The following is a 22,500-nucleotide window of genomic DNA, read 5'->3' as shown; positions in this document are numbered from 1 at the left end:
TCCTTAAACGTCGTCATGGCAAGATGTGACTCTGATCCTACGTTAGAACCGTCTACAGAACCAACGCTACGAATAAAGGAAGAACGTGCGACACGTCCACATAAATAACTCCAGTCTCTCTCTGTGTGAATGTGTGTGTGAGTCCTGACTGTCTCCAGTGAGGGAGAAGCTGGAGTCCTGCTGGCTGTGTTGTTGTCAGAGCTGTGTTTACATGGACGGGACGGCCGGCTCCTCCCCTTGTGTATAAAAGCTGTTTGAGTCAAGAAGAAGAAGAAGAACATACTCACTGATTATTTGATGAAGAGTTTTTACATCAGTCTGTGTCAGTTTACATGAAGCTACCAGCTAGCTAAAGAGCGCTAACAGTAGCATGCTAACAAGCTACCAGCTGACTAAAGAGCGCCAACAGTAGCATGCTAACAAGCTACCAGCTAACTAAAGAGCACTAACAGTAGCATGCTAACAAGCTACCAGCTAACTAAAGAGCGCAAACAGTAGCATGCTAACAAGCTACCAGCTAACTAAAGAGCGCTAGCAGTAGCATGCTGACAAGCTACCAGCTAACTGAAGAACGCTAACATTAGCATGCTAAGAAAACAAGCCGTTTGTGCTAAACTCCTCCGTGTCTCTGGAGGAGAGCGGAGGCTTCAGTACGGAGGAGGCGTGGCCTAACAGAAGTTTGTTTTGATTTCATTCTGGAGCTCGAGGGCGACATCTACCGGATCAAGAAGTCGCACATTCTTCCTTTCAGAACTGACAAGACGTCTCGGTCGATGCCAAAGAACAAAAAAAGACAAACGGGAAGCGAGTCCGGTCGGCTGATCAGGTTTGATCCGACGTGAACAGCGAAGGAGTCGGTAAGAAAAAAAACACATAAACTAAAATCAACTTTCAACATAAAACACAGGACGGTGCAGAGTGAATAAAGAGGGGATCAAAAGGAAAGAGGTGTTTTTCTGAATAACATGAATCCAGCAGGTATATCGCTGCGGAGCCTTGGCAGTGAACACAACAAGCCGTCACTTTAAAGTCCTCTCTCTCTCTCTTTGCTTTATTTTCCAACAGGGGATGAACTCAAAGCACAACATGGTCAAATGAACTACAACACCTTCAAATACAGACACGTTTTCATCTCATAATAATCTTTCTTTTTACAACAAACCTCAAACAAAACAAACGTTTCTACGCTGTGTGTGTGTGTGTGTGTGTGTGTGTGTGTGTGAGACAGAAGGATGGGCAACGCAAATGACAAACACAGGTTTCACATCATGGTACAGGAACGCTGGGCGGCCTGAGGAGCTTACAGAGGGAGTAGAAAGCAACCACAGGTTCACATAGGCAACCAGAAGGGTGTTCAACATTTGTAATCATGTAACCATGGCGGACTCAAACACACAGCCAGCACAGCTCCGCCTTCATTACTCCTCTTTCCTTTTCAGTTCTAGCTGACTCGTTCCCCGGTTAGATTTCTCTCAGAGCTGTGCTGCGTTTGGGCCGGCCTGGGAGGTTGCAGGAGTTTGGCTTTTCAAGAGAGGATTTTCTCCCGGGTTTCGGGCAGCTTGAGAGCCACCAGACCGCCGCAGACGAGGGCGGCAAAGGCCAGGAAGATGGGAACGATCTTGGTGACGCCGATGAAGGCTGCAAAGATGAAGCTGGCGAGGATGGCTGCAAACTTGCAGATTCCATTGAGGATACCGAAGGCCGTCCCTCTGCAGAGACACAAAGACGACAGATGAGAGGCTGACCGGGGAAATGAATACATGTGGACAATGCAAGTCGTTTTCTGTGAGTGAGATTGGATCACTGCAATAATAAGAGCAATAAAAAAATCTATGCAATGAGAAGTTAGACAAAGAAACTTTGTGTGAGACTGTTGTGTGTGTGATATCCTCAGTGTTTAGAATGTAGACTGAAGTACTCATTTTAAACACTAGGGGGCAGAGCGACAGTTAATGGTCTTCAGGATCTGTTGTTTTAAGTGAAACCTGGTTCCACATGATGACTCCTCATATCCTGCTTTATTTGAACTGAATCTTATCGGTGTGTGTGTCAGACTCACTCCATCGAACGTGCTGGGAAACCGGCGACCTGTAACCCGTAAGCCACTAAAGACTTAACATCAGTGGAAAATGGTGACCACTGGAATAAAGTGAGACAGAGAAATAGCTCCTGGAATTGGAGATTAGATAAAAGGTGGGATCATCTTTTACTGCACCTTTTCGCAGAGGGATAGAGTTCAACAGATATGACCTCTAATCCATTCCAGGCCGCCACACTGGCTCCATAGAAGAGACACTGCCAACATATAACAGCTCCTTGGCTGAAACTCAGCAGCAACAGGAAAGTACAGGCCGAGGACGCCAACATGGAACCGCCTGAAACGAGAGAGAACGAGACCGTCTGAGCAACGACTGCACACACACACACACACACACGCACGCACACACACACACACACACACACACACACACGCACACACACACACACACACACACACACACACACACACACACACACACACACACACACACACTGTTGACCAGAAGTCACCTATAATTCTGATTCGTCCGATCTTGTCCATGAACAACGCTGAGATGATGTTGCCAGGCAACACGGCCAAGCTGCCCAGGAAGCTGACCATGTAGATGATGATGTCGTTCTCTTCCTGGAAGTTCAGGTGGCAGCCTTTCTTTGGGTGGAGGAAGGTGGTGTTCTCCAGCTTACAGTCTTTGAACTTCTCCTGCCAGAGGTCTGGAGGACACACGAGAGGACATAACATCAACAATATTAATTAGAGGGTCTTAATGGGGTCAGCCTAAGGTCAGAGTCGGTGACTCAATGCGTGACCAGGAGGAGTTATTTGATTGGATACAGGCCGTGGTATATCGCCCATGACAACAGTTATTAACAAGCGATTTTCCATCTTGGAAACTGGGACCTTTCTCAGACGACATGAATGCAGCGTTAGCCTCAAGCTACTTTCACATCTGCATCCCTGTCAGACAGGAGGAGCGCTATGCAATGCTACTTTCTATCAATGCTAGCTGTAGTTCAACGGAGTGACAACACCAACAACAGAGTGGTGAACAGGTGAATTATGAGCACGGAGATCATAGAGGTGGCGTGTATACACTCCTGTTGGCTCCAGATCATCACGTCTAATACTGACCTTCCTGTGTCACATGTTCTCCTTCTGCCTTGTTTTCTCTTTTTCTAGATTTGGACTTTTGGTGAAGATGATTTTTGGAAGTGAAAAGAAGAGAGCCTTGTTTTGCCTTTTTAAATACCTGTGTTATAGAAGACGGTGTTTTTCAGGGTGCAGTTCTCGAAAAAGGTGTTGGTTGACCTGATGTCCTCGAAGTAGCAGTTCTCAAATAAAGAATCCTCAAACTTCACCGACTTGATCTCGATGTTAGCAAACCTAGAGGAGAGAAGAAGAGGGAGGTGGAGACTTTGAAGAGGTCTGAGTAGATTTGAGTCTTTGACGATGTCGAGGAAACGTACTTGTCATGGATGTACTCGCCCTCGCGGTGGATCTGGTTGACCAGAGAGAAGTTGAAGTGGAAACGTTCGACCCGCTCTCGGTGAAACACTCGCACCTTGGACTCGTACTCCTCGTACTGCATGTACTTGATCATATCAGGGAACCAGACTCCCAGGCCGTGGTAGCTGAAACACACAGATCACTTTTAAACTTTTAAACTTTTGACTGATGGGTTTAACTTCTCATCAGATGAGCTCAGGCTCGGAGACGTTTTCTAATATAACAGTTTCATGGTTTGTAAAGGACATACGAGGTGTTCACGGACTGCAGGAACCTTTAAATCGTTCAAGGACTTGCTGGATCTCATCCCCTCTTGATGATTCCACATCAACTCAACTTGCAATGCAAGAGTTACTAAAAACTGAATGAATTCAGTTCCTAGAAGCCCGCTCAGAGGAACCTTTTCAGCTTCTTGCTTCAGTCGGTACTCTTCCAGCACCATGGCCGAAAACACCTTCATCCATACACCTGTCCATTATCTTCTCTCATCCGGGGCCTGGTCCCCAAGGTGTCCCCACACCGGGTACGTAATCCTTTCAGCCAGCTCTGGGTCTACCCCGGGGTCTCCTCCCAGTTAGACATGCCCGGTGACATCCTGATCAGATGCAGCTCAGCTGACTCCGCACCCGGTCTCTGACGCTGAGCCCGACACCCTCAGCAGGACATTCGTTCTACCTGCTCGTATCAGCGATCTTATTCTTTGAGGTCACAGGGTCCTGCACCAACCCACCTGTCAATCTCGCGAGACCCTGAGACACTTGAACTCCTTCGCTTGAGGCAGAGACTCACTCTCAACCAAGTGAGCTTTTCTAACCCTTAAAATCTGATGGTGGATCTGCAAACTAAACACAGTCTGTACCTGAAGGCCATGCAGAACCAGATGATCACCAGGAAGAGGCCCTGCAGTCTGAGCTCTGGAGCTGACAACGACATGATGTTAGCCATCACCTGAGAGAGGGACGCAGAGAGAATCATTACACATCTACAACAAAACAGACAAACTGGAAGCTCTTGTCAGCTGGTTTGAGTTCCCAGATGTTCGGACCTGCTGCAGCATGGTCATGTGTCTGACCGTCCAGCGCTGGAAGGCGGTTCCAGTATCGCTCTGGATCTCTATGAACTCGTCCTCCTGAGTTTGTGGAGTCTTAATGTTGGTCACCTTCAGAAGAGGAGAGAGGGATGAGTATAAGACGAGCTTTAGATGCAGAGACTATGAAAGGCGAAGCAGTCGCTGATGATTAAAACAGCTTACGGTGAAAACCCTCTCCGGCTCTCCTTTGGCCTTCCAGTTGGTGTCATGAACGTTTCTCAGCACCATCCACGCCTCGTCATGTCGTGCGTTCTGAAAACAACAACAACACATCTCTCATCTACACTGCAGAGGGTCTCCGTTGTGTAAGAGCGTTCCCATGGGGTGCTCGCCCTCCTATCGGACAGCGAGATGTGTGATAATTTGGGAGTGTGTGAGATGAACGCGGCGGAGCAGCACTGCTGTAACACACAAACACAACACCACATGTGGTCGCAGGCCTGACAATGTCCTGGAGGGGAAACAGGGTGGGTGGTGTTCTGGTGGCTTCTTAGCAGCCTTTTGCTACCTTTGCACAGCAGTGGGATGTTACCGAGGGGGGACGATGACTCGACGCTTTTAAACCAATCACAGCTTGATGCTCACTTACAGCGCTGTGGTTGTTATTTTTAATCTGACATGTGTCGCTGTGTGTATCTTTGTTTTGCAGCTGAAGCAGATCTGTAAAGCATGTTTTCCTGTCTCTTAGTGTGAGGTCATCGGGTCTGACCTCCAGCAGGAACCGAGGGCTCTCCGGCATGAACACCACCCCGATCAGAGCAGCCAGCGCCGGGAAGAGACACACGAAGACGAATATCCTCCAGCTGTGGATCTGGAACTCTGTACCGATGGCGAAGCCCCAACCTAGGAAGTCATGGAGTGGAAATCAAGTCTGAGTATTTAAAGCTCCTGTGAGGAATCTTTACAGGTCACAAAAACAATACTGTCAAAATGAGACTTTCAGCGACAACATGGGATATTTGTGTTGTTGTATTTTGAGACGTGTGTTCGGAAGGTGTCAGAACAGACGTCACTCTACACGCTGCAATATTTACAATGACTCAAAGATTTGACTGTTAAAGGAAGAATGTGCAGCTCTGCTCTCCTCCAGCTTCACACCTCCAGCCCCCTCCACTCCCGTGTGTGTGTGTGTGTGTGTGTGTGTTACCGTAGTGAGGGATGATGCCCCAGGCAGTGAAGGAGGCGTACAGGCCTCCCAGCATCCAGAACATGCAGAGCCAGCTCAGATGTTCTCCTCGTTTGTCCATCTGCAGGAACTCAGTGAAGTATGTGTACACTATGGGGATGGAGCCGCCGATCCTGCAGGACGAAACTTTATATCATCCATCTTAAATCTGCTGTTGTCAAAACATCACATATCACTTTTTAAAGACTATATGTGGCGTTGGTCGCTTAGTGGTGAGTGCACGAGCCCCGTGTACAGAAGTCTCTCTCCCTGACCTCTGACCTCTGACCTCTGTCCTGTCTCTCAATGAAGAAAAGATACTTTATTCGAGCGGACAGCTGAAGAGCCGGGGATGTTGGGAGGACAGAGAGCGTCACGAGGACTGTAGCTGATCAAACGAGACTGAACACATTCAAGTCACAGCAGCTTTAAGTTGCAGGTACAGCAGTGTGTGTGTGTGTGTGTGTGTGTCTGTGTGTGTGTGTGTGTGTGTGTGTGTGTGTGTGTGTGTGTGTGTGTGTGTGTGTGTCTTTAAATTCAATCATCACTCCTCTGTTGAGAGAAGAAAAAACTGGGAGGAGATACCAGGGGAAGATCCCACTGTGACATCACAAGGGGAGACCATTAGAAAGGACTGGATGATTTATTGACATATGGCTCAATGACACTCAGGTTAAAACTGTACAATTAGATTTTTCACCATACGTCCCCTTTAAAGCATTCAGTCCTTTAAGAAGTCTGAGCAGCTGGATTACCCCGTGAATAAATAAATAAATAAATAAATAAATGATAAGGTATAAAAGTCTGCGATGAGAAATCAGGATTTGTTGTCGTCTCACGTGCACAGTTCTTCCTCTGCAGATGTGCGTGTCACTGACTGGACCGGGACTCACAGAGGACCAGTTTGAGTTTGCTGACCTCGTGCACTTTGTCTCAGCAAAGAGCTGAAACAGCAATATTGCAGGCTGCAGTCATTATCAAAAAGAAATGTGTGTTTAAAAGCTGCAGAATCAATCCGTGCACAGCTCAGAGTCGCTGACGACGGCAGAGAGACATAAAGACCTCCGATTACAAGCAGCTGGTTTTAATTAGCAGCATGGAGTCTGAATAATGACGGATATCAATAACAAACAGGGTCTTCATTAAGGTGTGTGTGTGTGTGTGTGTGTGTGTGGGGGGGGAGGGGGGGGAGTCTCACCCAAAGCCGGAGCAGAACCTGAAGAAGAGGAAGAATCCGTAACTCTGAGCGAAGCACGACAGGAAGGAGAAGACGAGGTCGATGGTCAGGACGTAGATCAAACACTTCCTCCTCCCCATCTTATCGCACAGACCCCCCCACACCAGCGCCCCCACCATCATGGCCACATACACCAGCAGACCTGCAACAACAGACAAGCAAGCAGCAACCTCATTATGAAGCACTTGACCTTTAAACATGGTGTTTCAATAATCACACTCTCCACCAGGGGGCTCCCTTCACCCTCGTATGAACACGCAGGAAGCAGGAAATCATCACATTTTGTACAGTAATTCAGCTTGATGCTTCTTTCTTTATCAGTTTTTCAGAGAGTAATAAGCTACCAGGAAAAATACACCTAGACTGATAATATGCTTCATGAACATGTGAAGGTCAAAGCGCTTCACGTCCGTTATTTCTCCATCGAGCTCGGGCTTTGATCACACATGAGATGTGTCTCCGCTGTCATTGTCTTTACATTTCCATGTTATTAGATTGCATCTTTTATTAATGGAGAAATGATTTTGTCACATTTTCTTGCAGATTTCCACGGCAGGCTGGAGCCTCTCCCAGAATGCACTTGGAGGGAAGTCTGCTCTGTAATTTATTTTTGCTCTACGACAATAACTGTGAGCTGAATGTGCCGGCCATCATGCCACCCAGGAGATTATAATGATTATCTTCTGCCTTTACGTGACTCTGCAGAAGGGGGGGATATTATGAAGAATATATATGTCCTCTCTCACAGTCAGGACTCAAACCTACAACCTGTTTAAAACCTCCCATACCTCCTGCCTGCTCCGTGTTTTTACTACGCACAGCCCTAATTACAGTGTGACTAAGCAGCTTAATGGCACGTGGAGCCATAGTGTGCACCTTCCCTGTGGATTACTGGACTCTCCAAATGCCCCGGCGCTCCACACACACCGAGCTGCACATCTCAGCTGAGGGCAGCGGGAGACAAAGAGTCAAGGCTAACATGTCACTTATATCTGGGCCTGGTTGTTGCTTAAGGCCATGTGGATGCTTTGGATATGATTGCGGACAGGTTGACAGGGCGGCCTCGTGAGTAGAGAGCTGAAGGTCTGAGGTGAAGGTCGCGATCAGGCCCTGCGGCAACGCACTTCTGTCCGCATCTTAAAGTGTCCTTGAGCAAACTGGGGACTGAATCCTTTGTAGGGATGTTTTCTTGCAGCGTGAGAAGAGCCGACGTTCTCTGCATAATTAAAACTTTGGAGAGCTCAGATCCTCCAGACAAGCACAGACGTAGATCGAATGAAAAGATGGACGACACGGCCTCTTCCTCAAAGTGAGGCCGAGATGTTAGGATTGCAGCAGGACACTCGTCCTCCTCCGTGTTACCTGATGATAAGGTGCACGAACACGTTATTAATCAGACAGTAAACACAAGTGTTTTCACTTCGTAACTTAATGCATCGACGTTGGAATTCAGTTTGGTGTGATTGTCCCTCAATGTCCATCTGGTAACAAGCAGAATGTTTCCACTAACCAGAGTCAGTAATATCACAAATCTGCCTGCAGCTCCTTGTAGAGACGACTTTTCTGTGTGAGATGGATTCATTGATTTATTTATATCAATGAATCGACTTCCTGCAGCCGGTAAACACGAGACAATGAAGACGCCGCTAACGTTACATGCTAACGTGACGTGTGGATCTGCTCTGAATAATATCTGCAGGGATGTTGTCTCTCTCTGTCCTCGTCCTCTCAGCCGTCCTATCAAACAGAGACGGGCTAACTGGCTGCTTTGTATCTGAAGGCTGCTGTGTGAGCGAGCGCCGTAAACACCAGCTCCACCTGCTGACAGACTTACAGAGAGCTGAAAACATTTGGACCAATTACAGACTGTTGTTTTAAGATGTTTTCATTCACTTTGGCTTGTTACTGCCTGAGATATTTCTGAGGGTTAAACCAGTGATTTTTGTTTTACATGCCAACAAATAAAAGACTTGGAGCAGTAGCTACATAACAGTGAAACGAATAATCTCCAGAAAGGACTCGTGAAGAGAAGAACTGCAGCAAAATGCTTGAATGAAGCGATTTCTTCAGGGTGTACTGTGCAAAAACACAACATAATAATAATAATAATACTAAATGCCAGAAAGCATCAAAAATCGACGACCTTATTCTTCAGGCAGCTGCAGAGAAGCTTCATAACACCGCCTTATAATTTATGCATGACCTTTAAATTGCAATTGCAGGTTTACTCGACAATGTGCTGCATTGCAAGAAAGAGTGAGCGAGGAGAATGTAAGTGAAATGTCTGCAATGAAAACAAAGTCTGCACTCTCACTCTATGAATCAAAGCATAAGGGCAGCGTTAAAGGTGAGAGCACCCACCCTCCTCTTTTTGACAAAACGTTTGGGAGTCTATAAGCGATCCAGGACTCGGGTTAAGATTGAACACATTTCTGCTTCTGTGAGTGCACTGAACAGAGCATGAGCATGAATCACAGCCGATCATTCTGCACATCTACTTCATATTCTCAGCCAACCATCAGCCCCTCCCTCCTGTTCTGCAAAGATGCTGGGATTTCATTTTCGCCAGGCCTTCGTCCTGCTACCGCAGCCTGTCGGAGGCCTGAAGCGTATCTGACAGCTCTGCACCGGGCGCTGCAGGCCGCCGGGCTCTCTGACTGCTGCAACATGCTCCGTATTAGCCTGAGAACACACACTGAATACAATCACCACTGGGTTCCTCATCAATCTCTTGTACTGCCTTATCCCAGGAGCCTGTTGTTAAAATGAGATGAGCGATGAGCAATCTGCCACATCGCCCGGCTAAACACGAGTCCGGGGGAAAAAGGTGAGGGGCTTTGTGAGGAACAGACGCTTCGAGGAACATTTGCCAATAAGTTGAGTCTTAGCTGCATACAGATGTCAGAATAGGGCTTTGGCATCTTTACTGCAGTGATAAAAACATTTGGAACATCTTTAGCATGCAGGCTATATGTGGCATATTATGCAGTTTATTCATAATGTAAAGTACACCAATAGCCCCTTCCCTGTTTGGTTAAACAATTAGCAGGAGCTCTGGCATCTAGCAACCTTCACATGATAACCAGGTTTCACTTTCATGGTGCCTCAGTGGACCCCTCCTCTAATGGGACACACTGTGTTGGTTTGGAGCATCATTTGCATTTGCATACAAAGATCGGAGCTCCCTAATGTGTCCCACTGCGGGGGAGAGACGTGTCTGTGTGACGCATCGGTCTGCGTGTGCCATCCACAGCCAAACATATGCAGCATTTAGCTTCAGCCAAGCACGACAGCAGATGATTTCACTGATGACTTCCTCCATTCTGGGAAAAGATAAAGAACTCTTCAACAGATGATTGTAATTAGCTCGACACCCAGGTTTCCAGAAGGCTGTATATCTGTTCTGGAAGGTTGTGCTGGCTAAATCTGTTTTCAGCCATGCTAGCTGCTAGCTCGAGGGATTGCACGAGCAGACTGTCTTCTTTATCACTCTGGTCTGGACATAAATATCTCAGCATCCTTCAGGTGCTTCCTCATTAAATATCAGAGTACATCCAGGTGTGTTTCTGTTCACAGCTTCTTTAGCTTAGCATCACCATGAGGTTAAAGGATGTGAAAACACTCCAGCAACACTTAAAGTATGAACATCGACTGACGACCCTGTAACTCCGTCAGCAGGTCGAGGTCGTCTGGAGAGAAGTGTGTACGTCTTTACAGCATTAAGCCAAAGTTCACCAAACCAGCCCACTCCAGCACCAGCGCCTATTTCAAGATTAACCAAAAGTTGTTAAATCATTTCCAATATGGCGACCGCCAACGTTCAGCTTTGTAACACTTCAAGCTTCAGAAACCAGTGAACAGTATCTGTGTTTTATACAGTCTGTGATGGGATGGAAAAATAATAACATGTGCAACTGTTAGCATGCTTATATGCTAAACGTCACTCTAACATGTGTCTCTAGTCTCCAAACCCCCCAATGATGAGACAAGTCCATCCTCTCCGTCTTCTGCCTGCTCAAACAGACCGTTTGGAGATGTTCCCTTCATGACATCACAAAGGGCAGTAGCCCCTCCCCCAGGTGGGTGACACTCCCACAGCTAGGTGTTTGCTCTGAAACGTCACACACACATATTTTGTGGAGCTCAAAGGACTCTGCATCAGCTCTAATAGGTAATGCCTAACACGGCCTGTTGAACCCGTCTGCAGCCTACGTGCTGCTGTGATTGGCCCAGCCCTTCCTCTGAGCATTTTCAAAAAGTGGATGTGTAAATGACTTTGTTCAAACCTCCATTTTTCTCTCCTTTGCTGTCACTTACCCAGCAGCCCTTTGTCGGAGTTGGATATGCACATGTCCCTCTCAGCACTGGGCATGACGAAGCCCACCACGAAGCCGTCCACGCCATCAGCCATCAGTGCCAGACCCAGCACGAAGAACAACATCCACTGGAAGCGTCCGTGGCCACATTCCTCCATGATGGCCTCGTACTGCTCTGGCAGGTTTTCCTCCTCCTCCTCCTGCTCTTTGGCCATGCGGGCTTTCCTCCTGGCCTCCATCCGAGCCGCCCGCCTCGCCTCCTTGATCTCATCTGGATGGGGGACGCCCTGGTACTCGCCCTCGTACATCTGCTCGTCGTCATCCGCGCCCTCTGTGGCATCGCTAGCAGCATCCTCCTCCTGTGGAGGGTAGTCCGTCTGGTAGGGGTAGCCGTCCTGACCCCCTCCATCCTGGGTGTAGGTGTATTCTCCCCCCTCTGTCATCTGTTGGTTCACGTTGTTTTGATAGGGGTCATCCATGGTTCCTGCTGGGTGTGAGCGGAGCAGGACTGACTTCCACTTGTAGCCGTCGTACTCGAAGGAAGCTCAAGTTGTCAGCTATAATGACATAATCCTCTGGAGTAGCCGTAGGTTGCTTTCAGTGCTGCCTCGTCTCCTGGGCTCCAGGTGTCAAACAGAAACTGCAGGTTTACCCTAATCTTCTCAGGGGTCCAGGTCTCAGATTGAAGGCCTCGGAGGTTGAGTTGCAGCACTTTTAGCTTCGCTGTTTTTCACAGAACTGCATGCCGGACCTGAAACACGAGACAGAGCGTTGGTCAGGATTAAAGCAAGCGAGAGCTTTTGTAGAATCAGAGACATTAATATGTAGAAAGTGACATTATCCAGTCACAACACCAAACCTACATCATCATCATCATCATCATCGTCTTCACAGGACAGTGAGACGTGTCTTTGACATTTGGGTTTGTGTTTTTCCTTAAATGGTCTGTGAGACCTCGTCCTGTTGATATCATTCATTTAACCTGATTTATATCTGAGTGTGAGAGACGGGAACGTGCAGGAGTTGTTTGAGCCGGTCGTTTGATCAGCAGAACAGAGCAGGTCAGGACTCTCGGGCTCTGCTGCAGGTTGCGTGTCCTTCCACTCAACCAGATAATCTCTTCGCCTGCCTGCTCCAATACTCTGACGCCATTTTGATCCATCACACAGCACTGCTGCAACAATGACACACTCACATGTGTCTTTATTTTATTCAACAGAGTCCAGAGGCACCAGCAGGAAGACAATAACACAAATTAAATTGTATTTCAGGATTCTTTTTTGTGTGGTTGCTTGCTGTCACATTAATGGCTCCTGTTACAGACTTGCACAGTGACGGCTGGCGTGCACTCTTACACAATTAAAGAAGTGTTTGCCCGCGGCTGAATCATCTGTTATTTAAAGATAACGAATGAAGCATTGGAGAAACGTTCTGTGACAGACAACACAGCGGCAAAGCTGAATGCAAAACACAATTCATTAAAACAAACGGGCTGATTAAAGAGTCCACTGTTGAAGTGTAAAATAAAGAACTCGTCTTCTTCGGCTGGTCCGACTGCGTGTTCGGAGATGATTTGCTCTGCGGTCTACAGTCCCCATCAGCATCCTGCTCAAGGGCACCCTGAAGGCCGGGATTAGCTTTAAAGCTAGCCTCTTCTGTGAGATGCTAAACATGAAGAAGCAGCAGACTATTCTCAGCTGACTCAAACTTACAAAGGCACAAATAGAGAAGAGAATTATCTTCAAGTGTTCATCTCTCCTCTCAGACGTCTCGCTTTGAGCAGACTCGCTTCTACACTCTGAATGTGTTCTTCCTGTTGTGTATTGTTCAGAGCTCTTCATGAAGAAGAAGATGATAATCTTTAATCATCCTATGGGGGGGTCGGGGTTCGTTGCCTTGCTCAAAGGCACCTCTCCAGCTACCAGACTCGGTGACCCTCAGGTTCCTCACTCGAGTCCCTACAGACCGAGCCGCAGTCCGTCTCACATCCTGAAATCTGACTTCTGTTTTTCCAGGACAAGCTAAGCTAACGCTGCTAGCTGCAGGTTGTGTATCGCTTTAAATAAATTAAGTGGAGAGAAATGAAATATTAAAATTCTTTTTTAAAAGACATGTACACAACACATGCGTGTGTGTGTGTGTGTGTGTGTGCCCTTCGTCCATGCACATTTGTTGTTGTTGTTTTTTAATGAAGATAATGTTTACACTGTGATCTGAAGAGGAAGATTTGTTCTGTTTGTCCAGAACAAATCAATAAAGTTTGACTCTTTGAAGCATCAGGCTGAGGGGGAGCTGTCCTTTTAAAATTAAAAAGTCTGAAAGTCTTCTGCAAAGTCTTAGACATTCTGTCCCCTCTCAGCGAGGAGGTTGCTGGTTTGAATCCCTGTCTGCCTCTCTGTGCATGGCCTGGGTTCTCTCTAAACACACGCTGGTTACCTGCTGACTCTGACCAGTCTGTAGGTGTGAGTGTGACGGGTCGTCTGTCTCTACATGTCAGCCCTGTGATTGGCTGCAGAACAGTCCAGGGTGTCTCAGTCTCTCGCCCAATCACAGCTGGATGAACTTTTACAAGACGCCAAACACTTTACCAACATATTTACAAATTTACAAAGGGAATGTACCGAATTCCAGAAGTGACCCTGAAGTGACCCTGAAGCGACCCTGAAGCGACCCTGAAGTGACCCTGAAGCGACCCTGAAGTGACCCTGAAGCGACCCTGAAGCGACCCTGAAGTGACCCTGAAGCGACCCTGAAGCGACCCTGAAGTGACCCTGAAGCGACCCTGAAGCGACCCTGAAGCGACCCTGAAGCGATGGCGTGAGCGGGTTGATTGGTTTATTGGCCTGTTGTTCGTGTCAGACGGACTTTATGGTCACTGAATCACGGCTGTCGTTCTCCGCAGGATACCGTCATTTGGAAATCTGTCTCAAGCGTTCACACTTTATAATTTGGTTTGAACTTCCCAGCCACCGTACTGTAAACGAGGCCGCCGAGGTTCCTTTGAGCATTTTCAAACCGAGGACGGTTCTCATGATGGAATTATTCTTTCAGTTATTTTCTTAAGGTTTCACACGAGTGGACGTCAGTTTGAAGTGGTCTGTTCTGGTTTGGAGCCGGGATGACGGACGATGTAATTTAATCCAGATTAAGACTGCAGATTTATTTATTTTTTTCATTTTGCCCTTGTTGCCTCGTGTTATTGTTTCGTCACAGAGGTGGTTGACAGCGACGGTGGATTATAGAGTCTGGATTGAAGCACTGAAAATGTATTTCCTGCGCCTGGATTTTGTACATTTGAAATCCTGACAAAGACGCTTTCATCCATTTAGCTGCTAACAAGCAGAACTGCAGCCGTGCACTTGCAATCTTCCAGGTGTGTCGTGCTGCTTTTTTCTGTTGTTTCCTTCTTTAATGTGAATAATTCAGGAGAGAGGGAGAGAGGGAGGACGCTCGCCCCGGTAGCTTTCATCATCCTGCAGCCGGCCTTTACTCACACAGCTGGTGCTTACATAACCGTCAGTCTGCCCGTCTCCACTCTTTCCTCCTGCGTCTCCCTCGCTCGCTGTTCTCTTATAACTTATAGATTACTTCCTGTTCATCAGTGTATCAACCTGAACCTCCTCCACACACACACACACACACACACAGTCAGATCAGCACTTCTGCCTGTGCAGAGTTTGAATAGGTCATGGTCCGCCTCCCCCCTTAGAGAGTCCCCGGTGTTGAAAAGTCAAAAGAGTTCCTTTGAATCATGAAAATCGATGTGAGTGTGAGCTTCAACGGGAAGCAGAGAGGTCACAGGGTAATTCACAAAACGCCATCTCAATTTCACCAGTGACCTTTCACCGCTCACGTTATTTATTAGTTGGACGGAGCCGAACTCTGCGGTCCTCACTTCAGCGGTTTCTCCACCCGCGAAGATCGGATGACGTTTGTTTAATTTCATAATAATGTCACAACATGTCATGAGAGGGTGAAGAGTCTTCCTGGGATTCATCAGGTACCTGCATGCACTCCTTCTTCCTCTGCTGGTCTGGGATTCATGTTTGTGCATTGCTCAAAGGTTACCCAGAAGCAGTCAGAGTTTAATTCTTCAACACTCATGTGAGGACCAGCGTGCAGGGGCGTGGCCCACCTCGGACCCTGACTTAATAATAATAATAATCTCACTTTTACATGATGATTTCGTCTCCTGCACAGATTCTGCTTCACGTGATTTTGGATCCACACTAAACAAACTGTTTGTTTAGTTAAATTCAAACCTGAGCTGTTTTTTTAAGCATGATAGTAAACGGTGTCATCAGCGTAGCGGTATAAATATTGCTTCTCTGGAAACTAAAAGGTTTCCTCCCAGCGTGCACCAACAGAGCGTCTGTGACCCGCAGGGCGAGGGGGCCGACGATCGGGACATTATCTTCACATGAAAAGCATCTTTTGACAGAGTGCATCCTCGGGAGTTCATCTCAGATGGTCTGAGACCTAAAGAGGGTAAAGGACAATCCGCCTGCTTACCTTTCAGGCACTATTATTAGCAACATGTTTTTGAGTAAGATACCGTCGTTAGATTAAAAGTGTGACCGTTCGTGACCTTGTGAAATGTTGGATTGATGCAGTGAAGCACCCGAACTGAAAACTAATGTGTGACAGCAGGCTGTTTGTTTTATGAGCAACAAAGGAAATTCAAACACAGATGTGAGAATGCTTCTGTAAATCAAAAGGTTGAAAAGTCTAAGAAATGTTGGACATGTTGGCAGATACAGCAGGAAGTCCTAAAAACCTACTCAAAAGGTTTTTATAAAGTCACGCCTGGAGATATATCAGGATCATGTGTTTGGCTCCCTCAAAAAGAATCAATGCAGCATCACAGTGTACAACATTTGAAGATGAAGAAAAGAAGTCTTACCAGAGTTGGCATTCCCTTAAAAAACAAAAATGACGCCTGAACGAAACAAAGATCAAATATTGCTAAAGTCCAGAAAGCATTTTCATATGTCCAAAGCCGACATGTCACTTTAGCCTGAGGCCGTGCTGCTGCCAAGGCTGAGGGATTAGGATACAACCTCACGATCCCCCCCCCCCACACACACACACACACACCACCCCTCCCTGACCAGCACTCATCCCTACAGGAAACTCCCCGGAACCAGCCCCCCCACCTGAGGGAGCGAATGGTACGCTCCATCAAGTGTAAATAGCAACAGGCCCAGCTGATGGCGTCTGCAAACTGTGGAGACGCTCTGCAGGATTTCAGCTGATACTCTTGATCTCTGCAAACGTTCCTCTGCCGAGAGCCAGGCTGCCAGAGCAGCAGCTGCTAGAAAGTCTGTATACATTTTTGCTCAAGGACACTTCAGCAGTGCAAAAACGCGTTGTCATGGAGATTTGAGATCTGAGGCATTGCAATCATTGTGAAGAGGTGTCCAAGAGCGTGCATGTTTTAGATTGCTTTCAAACTCTGCAGCAGGTGTTTGTGAGAGCCGGTGTCATCACAGTGTGGGACTGTGACGGCCTGTTAAGACAGATTTCTTGTCTAAAGTCACATAAGCAGAAGGACACATCCCTGAAATAGCTGCATATCCTGTCACACTGTCCTTGAGTGAGACATCGACTCGCTGCTGGAGCCGCTCATCCATCCCGAGTCGTTCTGAATAAGCATCCAGCAAGAAAAAAAAAAAAGAAAACTCCTCTTCCCTGGGAGCACGGAGGAAGGCCCAGCGGTTCATCTTGCTGGCTGCGGATGTGCACAGAGGTGATTATGGATGTGTCTGAGTGGCGCCTTCTGCAGGAGATGGATAATCACAGCTCTCCTGCACCACATCTCATACCTGCCGTTTACATACAGAAAATATACAGACAGGGAGAGCCAAGGAGAGAGCAGCAGTTACTGTGAGATGATGTGGTGGAGCGATGCCAGGCGCTTCCCACATGATAGCATGTTATACTATATAAAAAGCTTTTAATATATGGATGTATTACTCGGGCCCCGAGAGGCCTCCAGTGTTTTCCGTCTTCCAATCCAAACCCTCTTTGTGCTGCTTGTTTTTACTCAGCCCTCAGAGTGTGTGTGTGTGTGTGTGTGTGTGTGTGTGTGTGTGTGTGTGTGTGGGAACATTTACACCAGTATGTAGTGTGAGGAAAACGTAACGCGGGCAGAACTGTAAGGAAGCATCAACCTCCTCTCTGTCAATCACAGCACAGTGTTTGAATAACTCAGGGAGCTGCTCTCTTTGTCTCCTCCATTAAATCTTCCCGAGTGCTTTTTTTCTCACATGTCCATCACAGTGTCGGGGGCGGGGAGAGGACATGACATGGAGAAGACGCTGCAGAAATCCAAAATGGCAGTCGGACACTTTAATGGCGTTCAATTAGAGATATGTTTGACAAATTCATGAACGAATGAGAGAAAAAGAACAGAACAAAAGAGTGTAGACTGATTATTAGGTGCACAACGATTTCATGCAGCAGAACTTCCTGGTGATCTCTCAGATACTCAGAGAACCAATCAGAGAGCTGCTCTCTTCCTGTGTGATCATGAAGGAAACCTGCTGTGTTGAAGCTTCTCTTCAACAATGCAGCAGCCAGTATGTCCTCCTTCTAACTTTAGATTCTACTCCTGAATGCTCTGGATTTGATTGGACCAGAGAAGGTAGGCGGGGCTTTGAAGGCCGTTTTGGACGCCCCTGGGTTTGCCAGATATGAGAGCAGTTATCAGGTGAACAGGTGTTGCAGCGATGGAAGCGGGCAGTGGAACTGCTTCAGATAGAAGTGATTGTACCCGAGCTAAAAAGCCTCTGCATGTTTCTAATAAGCTCCAGCAGCAGAAAGCTGCTCAAACTAGGATCAATGTTGGAGATGAAACATGGAGAGAGGTTAGAACGCAGAAAGCTTTACAGACCCATGCAGAGCTGGCTAAACACTGAAGCTACAGTGTCCACCACATGCAGAGCTGGCTAAACACTGAAGCTACAGTGTCCACCACATGCAGAGCTGGCTAAACACTGAAGCTACAGTGTCCACCACATGCAGAGCTGGCTAAACACTGAAGCTACAGTGTCCACCACATGCAGAGCTGGCTAAACACTGAAGCTACAGTGTCTCTACATGCAGAGCTGGCTAAACACTGAAGCTACAGTGTCCACCACATGCAGAGCTGGCTAAACACTGAAGCTACAGTGTCCACCACATGCAGAGCTGGCTAAACACTGAAGCTACAGTGGCCACCACATGCAAAGCTGGCTAACCACTGAAGCTACAGTGTCCACCACATGCAGAGCTGGCTAAACACTGAAGCTACAGTGTCCACCACATGCAGAGCTGGCTAAACACTGAAGCTACAGTGTCCACCACATGCTGAGCTGGCTAACCACTGAAGCTACAGTGTCCACCACATGCAGAGCTGGCTAAACACTGAAGCTACAGTGTCCACCACATGCAGAGCTGGCTAAACACTGAAGCTACAGTGTCCACCACATGCTGACCTGTGTGAGAGGAGGGGGGGAGACAGCTCTCTGTGATGATTAGAGTTTAGACTGCAGTACTCATTTTAAACACTAGGGGGCGGAGGTACAGACTGCTCCGTTAAGATATTTAAATTGTCTTTTTTCCAACTGTTTGTTGTTTGTGTTGTTCTGCTCAGTTGCATCCTTTGTTGTCGTTCGTCTTGTGACCCTCCTCGCTGACCTTGTGAGGTCTTCTGTGTGACTGACTTATACTCTTGAATAATGTTTTATTACGAGGAGATTCCAGGCAGAAGAAACATTTTTTTATGTGCCATCTTTTCCAGCTGCTTGTTTACTACATCATGCATAATGCAAACATTCCAGTGAACTTTACAGTGTTCGATAAGTCTTCATTCACTGCAGCAGCCAGTCTGCCCCCTCAACCACCCCGCCTGGGGACATGGTACGGCCTGCTGTGGGACATCATTATACAGAGTAGATGTCTTGCATAGAGGCAAAGCTCTCTAATCCGAAGGCCAGATAATTCTAGTGCAAAGAGGATTAGCTCCACCCCAGCAGAGCCATTGGCTAAATTTAGCCCCCACACTCTCTGTCTTCACCGGTCTACTTTTAAACCCTCCTCCATGCCCCGCCCCTCCATCCTGACACACTCTCCACCAATCATATGCTGGAGGTCATCATAACGCCATCGGGACATTTTCGGGCCTGTCCATGAGAATAATCTGGCATGTTTGTCCAACAGTGAGCTCTGCAAAGAAGTGAATCACATCCTGATGCAATCCCCGAGAGGGGGAAAGTTAGCGTTTAGCTGCTAACGTGCTACACTCTCGCTCACGGCCCTGCCCTTCATCTGCAGAGCTTCGTCCTCTGGCGGACACGTCGGGATTAGATTTGATGGTCCCTGCAGGGGCGGCCTCCGGAGGCGGGGCTCAGCCAATCCCTGCTACTCATCGCGGCGGCGTCTCATGCAAACATCCAGGAAATGAATGGCATCCAGGGGGAGGATTCTGGGAAGAAGTGATAAACCCTCTCCCTCTGACTTACTGGTCTAACTTCAAAACCACCGTGTGCTTCAATACTTCCTTCCAGTGCACCCAAAGATGAGCGCTGTGGCGTGTGAACGTTGTCTCCACTGACCTCTGACATCTTTACAATTAGCTGCTCGTTGTTGATGATCAGGGATTCGAAGCGCTCGTTCTCATGCACATGCTTCAGAAAGCTCTATGGAAGTAAAGGAAATGATTTACTTTCTCATCTTTTCTTATCTAACAACAACTCTTGATAAATGTTGGTGTTGTTTGCTTCCAGTCAGATCTCTGTGAAATATGCTTTTAAAAGCCCCTCAGGGTGTCTCTATCACCTCCTCAAGTTTCATTTCTCTTTCCTTCTTTTTTTCAAAGAAGTGCCCCAGCTGTACGTGGGCACCAAATAACTTCAAGATAACAAGGCAGAGGAGGACAACAGCAAGCAAAACCCTGCTGGTACAATTACTGTTACAAGGTCTTTCAGCTCTGTTTGCTGCCTCCTCTGACTTTCTTTAATCTCGTCACTTTCAAACTTTTAAAAGGGGGATGTTTGAAAGTTGGATTTGGATACGCAGCAGTTGTGTGCATGACATGGACACATCCTGGATGTGGCTCCTTCCCTTCTTCTCAGCCTGAGACACAGAGACAGTCTGAGGTTATGTGTCAGCATCAATAGGACAGACCTTGTTGCCCCCGCCTGGACTCCTGTGGAGCGCTCGCTGCGATGGGCACGCCTCACTTCCTCCTGTTTACTGCTAATTAAAGAGGAGAGATCTGAGGGGGTTAATCTGCTGGGCTTCAGTGAATGGAGGAGGGATGTGTGTGTGTGTGTGTGTGTGTGTGTGTGGGGGGGGGGGTGGCTCTTCAAATCCCTGTTGTTTGGTTGGACAGCCGGGTCGACTTAAGTCACCTGATCGGGCGTCTGGCGTGCATCCAGGACAGCGTGCATTCACACATACATGCGTCCAGTAAGTACATGTAGACGGAGACGCAGGGGCGAAAACTTCGTCTCAAATTCAGTTTAAATTGATATCTTAATTAAATATTGACACGCACACACACACACACACACACACACGCACACACACACACACACACACACACACACACACACACACACACACACACACACACACACACACACACACACACACACACACACACACACACACACACACACACACACACACACACACACACACACACACACAGAGTTGTGTAACAGTGGTGTGTGTTGACTCCACAGAGTTAGTAAATCCCGGCTGATGGGATCAAGTGGATTTAGTGACCTGCAGCGCTGCAGACACTGACATCTTGTGGACACATGTGGAAGCACATCTTGACTCAGACGATGTTTGGAGACTCTCAGTTTCTACACAGAGCTTCAGTCAACATTAGAGATCAAAGTTCCTGTTTTTGTTTCATCACGACAACGTCCCTTACTCACCAATCTGTGTTTCGACCTTTCGTACGAACGTTTGACGCACAACTCATCGATTTATTCTTCCTGGTTTTCGTCTTCACGTCTTAACATCCCTTTAACTAAATCAATGATTACATGGAGTCTGTACGCCTCTCTCTCTTTTATCACAGATCATTTATTGTATTTTAATTGTTTTATTATGTACGTTAGGTTGCAGATTTACAACTGGCTGAGGACGACAGCTGCTCCTTTTATTTTGAAAGGGGATTGTCCACGAAATAATCTGCTAATACACTCAACGAAACTAAACTAATCACAACAGTGAATTTATTAATAAAACTGACTAAATGTAGAAACTGAAACCTTGACATCGTTTGTAATAATGAAGAATTCGACGATGTCCTCTGTTCTTACAAACACTAACTTTCAGGTCGTGTCTGAAGACTGACGATGGATGCTGTTACGTTTTCCTGGGATGGAAACGAGATGAGGGGAGTAAGGAAATCTGTGGGCCATCAGACGGCAGATCCACTTCTACGAGTGAAAAAACAGGAAAAATTATCTTTACAGATCCTGCCCGACACCAAACTCCACCTGTCTGCCTTCTGGGACTCCCCATAACCCACGAAACAGGCAACGCAGTCCCGGGCCAGTCCTCGACGAGGGCCTGAGGGAAGGACTGGAACGACCCAGCTGAACAGGATCCTGGAGGAGCGCCCACGTTGTTACGTTCCCTGAGACACCGAGAGCTAACCAACAGATTCACAGCCAGCGCAGGACATCAGGGGCTCCGTGGTGTCGTCACTGGATCTGTTACAGCAGGACATTGGAGGACAGCGTGGGACGTTACCCAATCACACCTGCTGAGTGACAGCAGCCCGACAGGTAGAGCGTTATCTGTGTAATTACAGCACACAGCATCCACATCAGTCTGCTGCACGCCTTGATGCTCGCAGACGAAAAACAACAACGAGGGAGTGCACGGAAATCCCACATCCAGAGTGGATTCTAAAGCTGACAGCTGCAGAGAATGTGTGTGAAATAAGTGGAGGAGAGTCGCAGCTTTAGGGTTGGCACTTAGAAAATAAAGAAGCTGTGCTCAAACAGACGGTGGGAGGCAGTTTGAGTGAACTGTGATGCCAAGAAATGAGACAGCTTCAACCCACAGTGAGGTTTCAGAGATCCTCTTGATCTTCATGCTGTCAGACGTTTTGAAACCCGACGTGTGTCAGCTGGAACA

At 47.4% G+C, this 22,500-nt stretch overlaps 1 protein-coding gene across 1 annotated transcript in view; it reads right to left on the bottom strand.

Annotated features, from left to right (window-relative positions):
- The window catches only part of sv2ba (synaptic vesicle glycoprotein 2Ba), a 16,754-nt gene extending 369 nt beyond the window's left edge, over positions 1 to 16,385 (bottom strand). The window contains exons 1-13 of the mRNA XM_079339236.1: positions 16,256 to 16,385; positions 11,354 to 12,103; positions 6,998 to 7,178; positions 5,782 to 5,933; positions 5,344 to 5,477; positions 4,797 to 4,886; positions 4,590 to 4,703; positions 4,404 to 4,492; positions 3,505 to 3,669; positions 3,288 to 3,421; positions 2,551 to 2,751; positions 2,216 to 2,375; positions 1 to 1,709 (exon numbers count right to left, since the gene is read on the bottom strand). The exon at positions 1 to 1,709 is cut by the window's left edge and continues 369 nt beyond it. Of these exons, the coding sequence (XP_079195362.1) occupies positions 1,526 to 1,709; positions 2,216 to 2,375; positions 2,551 to 2,751; positions 3,288 to 3,421; positions 3,505 to 3,669; positions 4,404 to 4,492; positions 4,590 to 4,703; positions 4,797 to 4,886; positions 5,344 to 5,477; positions 5,782 to 5,933; positions 6,998 to 7,178; positions 11,354 to 11,831 (2,082 nt within the window). The 5' untranslated portion in view covers positions 11,832 to 12,103; positions 16,256 to 16,385 and the 3' untranslated portion in view covers positions 1 to 1,525. The remainder of the gene's footprint in view (positions 1,710 to 2,215; positions 2,376 to 2,550; positions 2,752 to 3,287; positions 3,422 to 3,504; positions 3,670 to 4,403; positions 4,493 to 4,589; positions 4,704 to 4,796; positions 4,887 to 5,343; positions 5,478 to 5,781; positions 5,934 to 6,997; positions 7,179 to 11,353; positions 12,104 to 16,255) is intronic.
- Positions 16,386 to 22,500: the final 6,115 nt, after the last annotated feature.

The sequence above is a fragment of the Symphodus melops genome, assembly GCF_947650265.1.
Source record: "Symphodus melops genome assembly, chromosome: 3".
NCBI classification, from domain to species: Eukaryota; Metazoa; Chordata; class Actinopteri; order Labriformes; family Labridae; genus Symphodus; species Symphodus melops.
The sequence above is the reverse complement of the archived record's forward strand: the minus strand, read 5'-3'. Positions and strand labels throughout refer to the sequence as shown.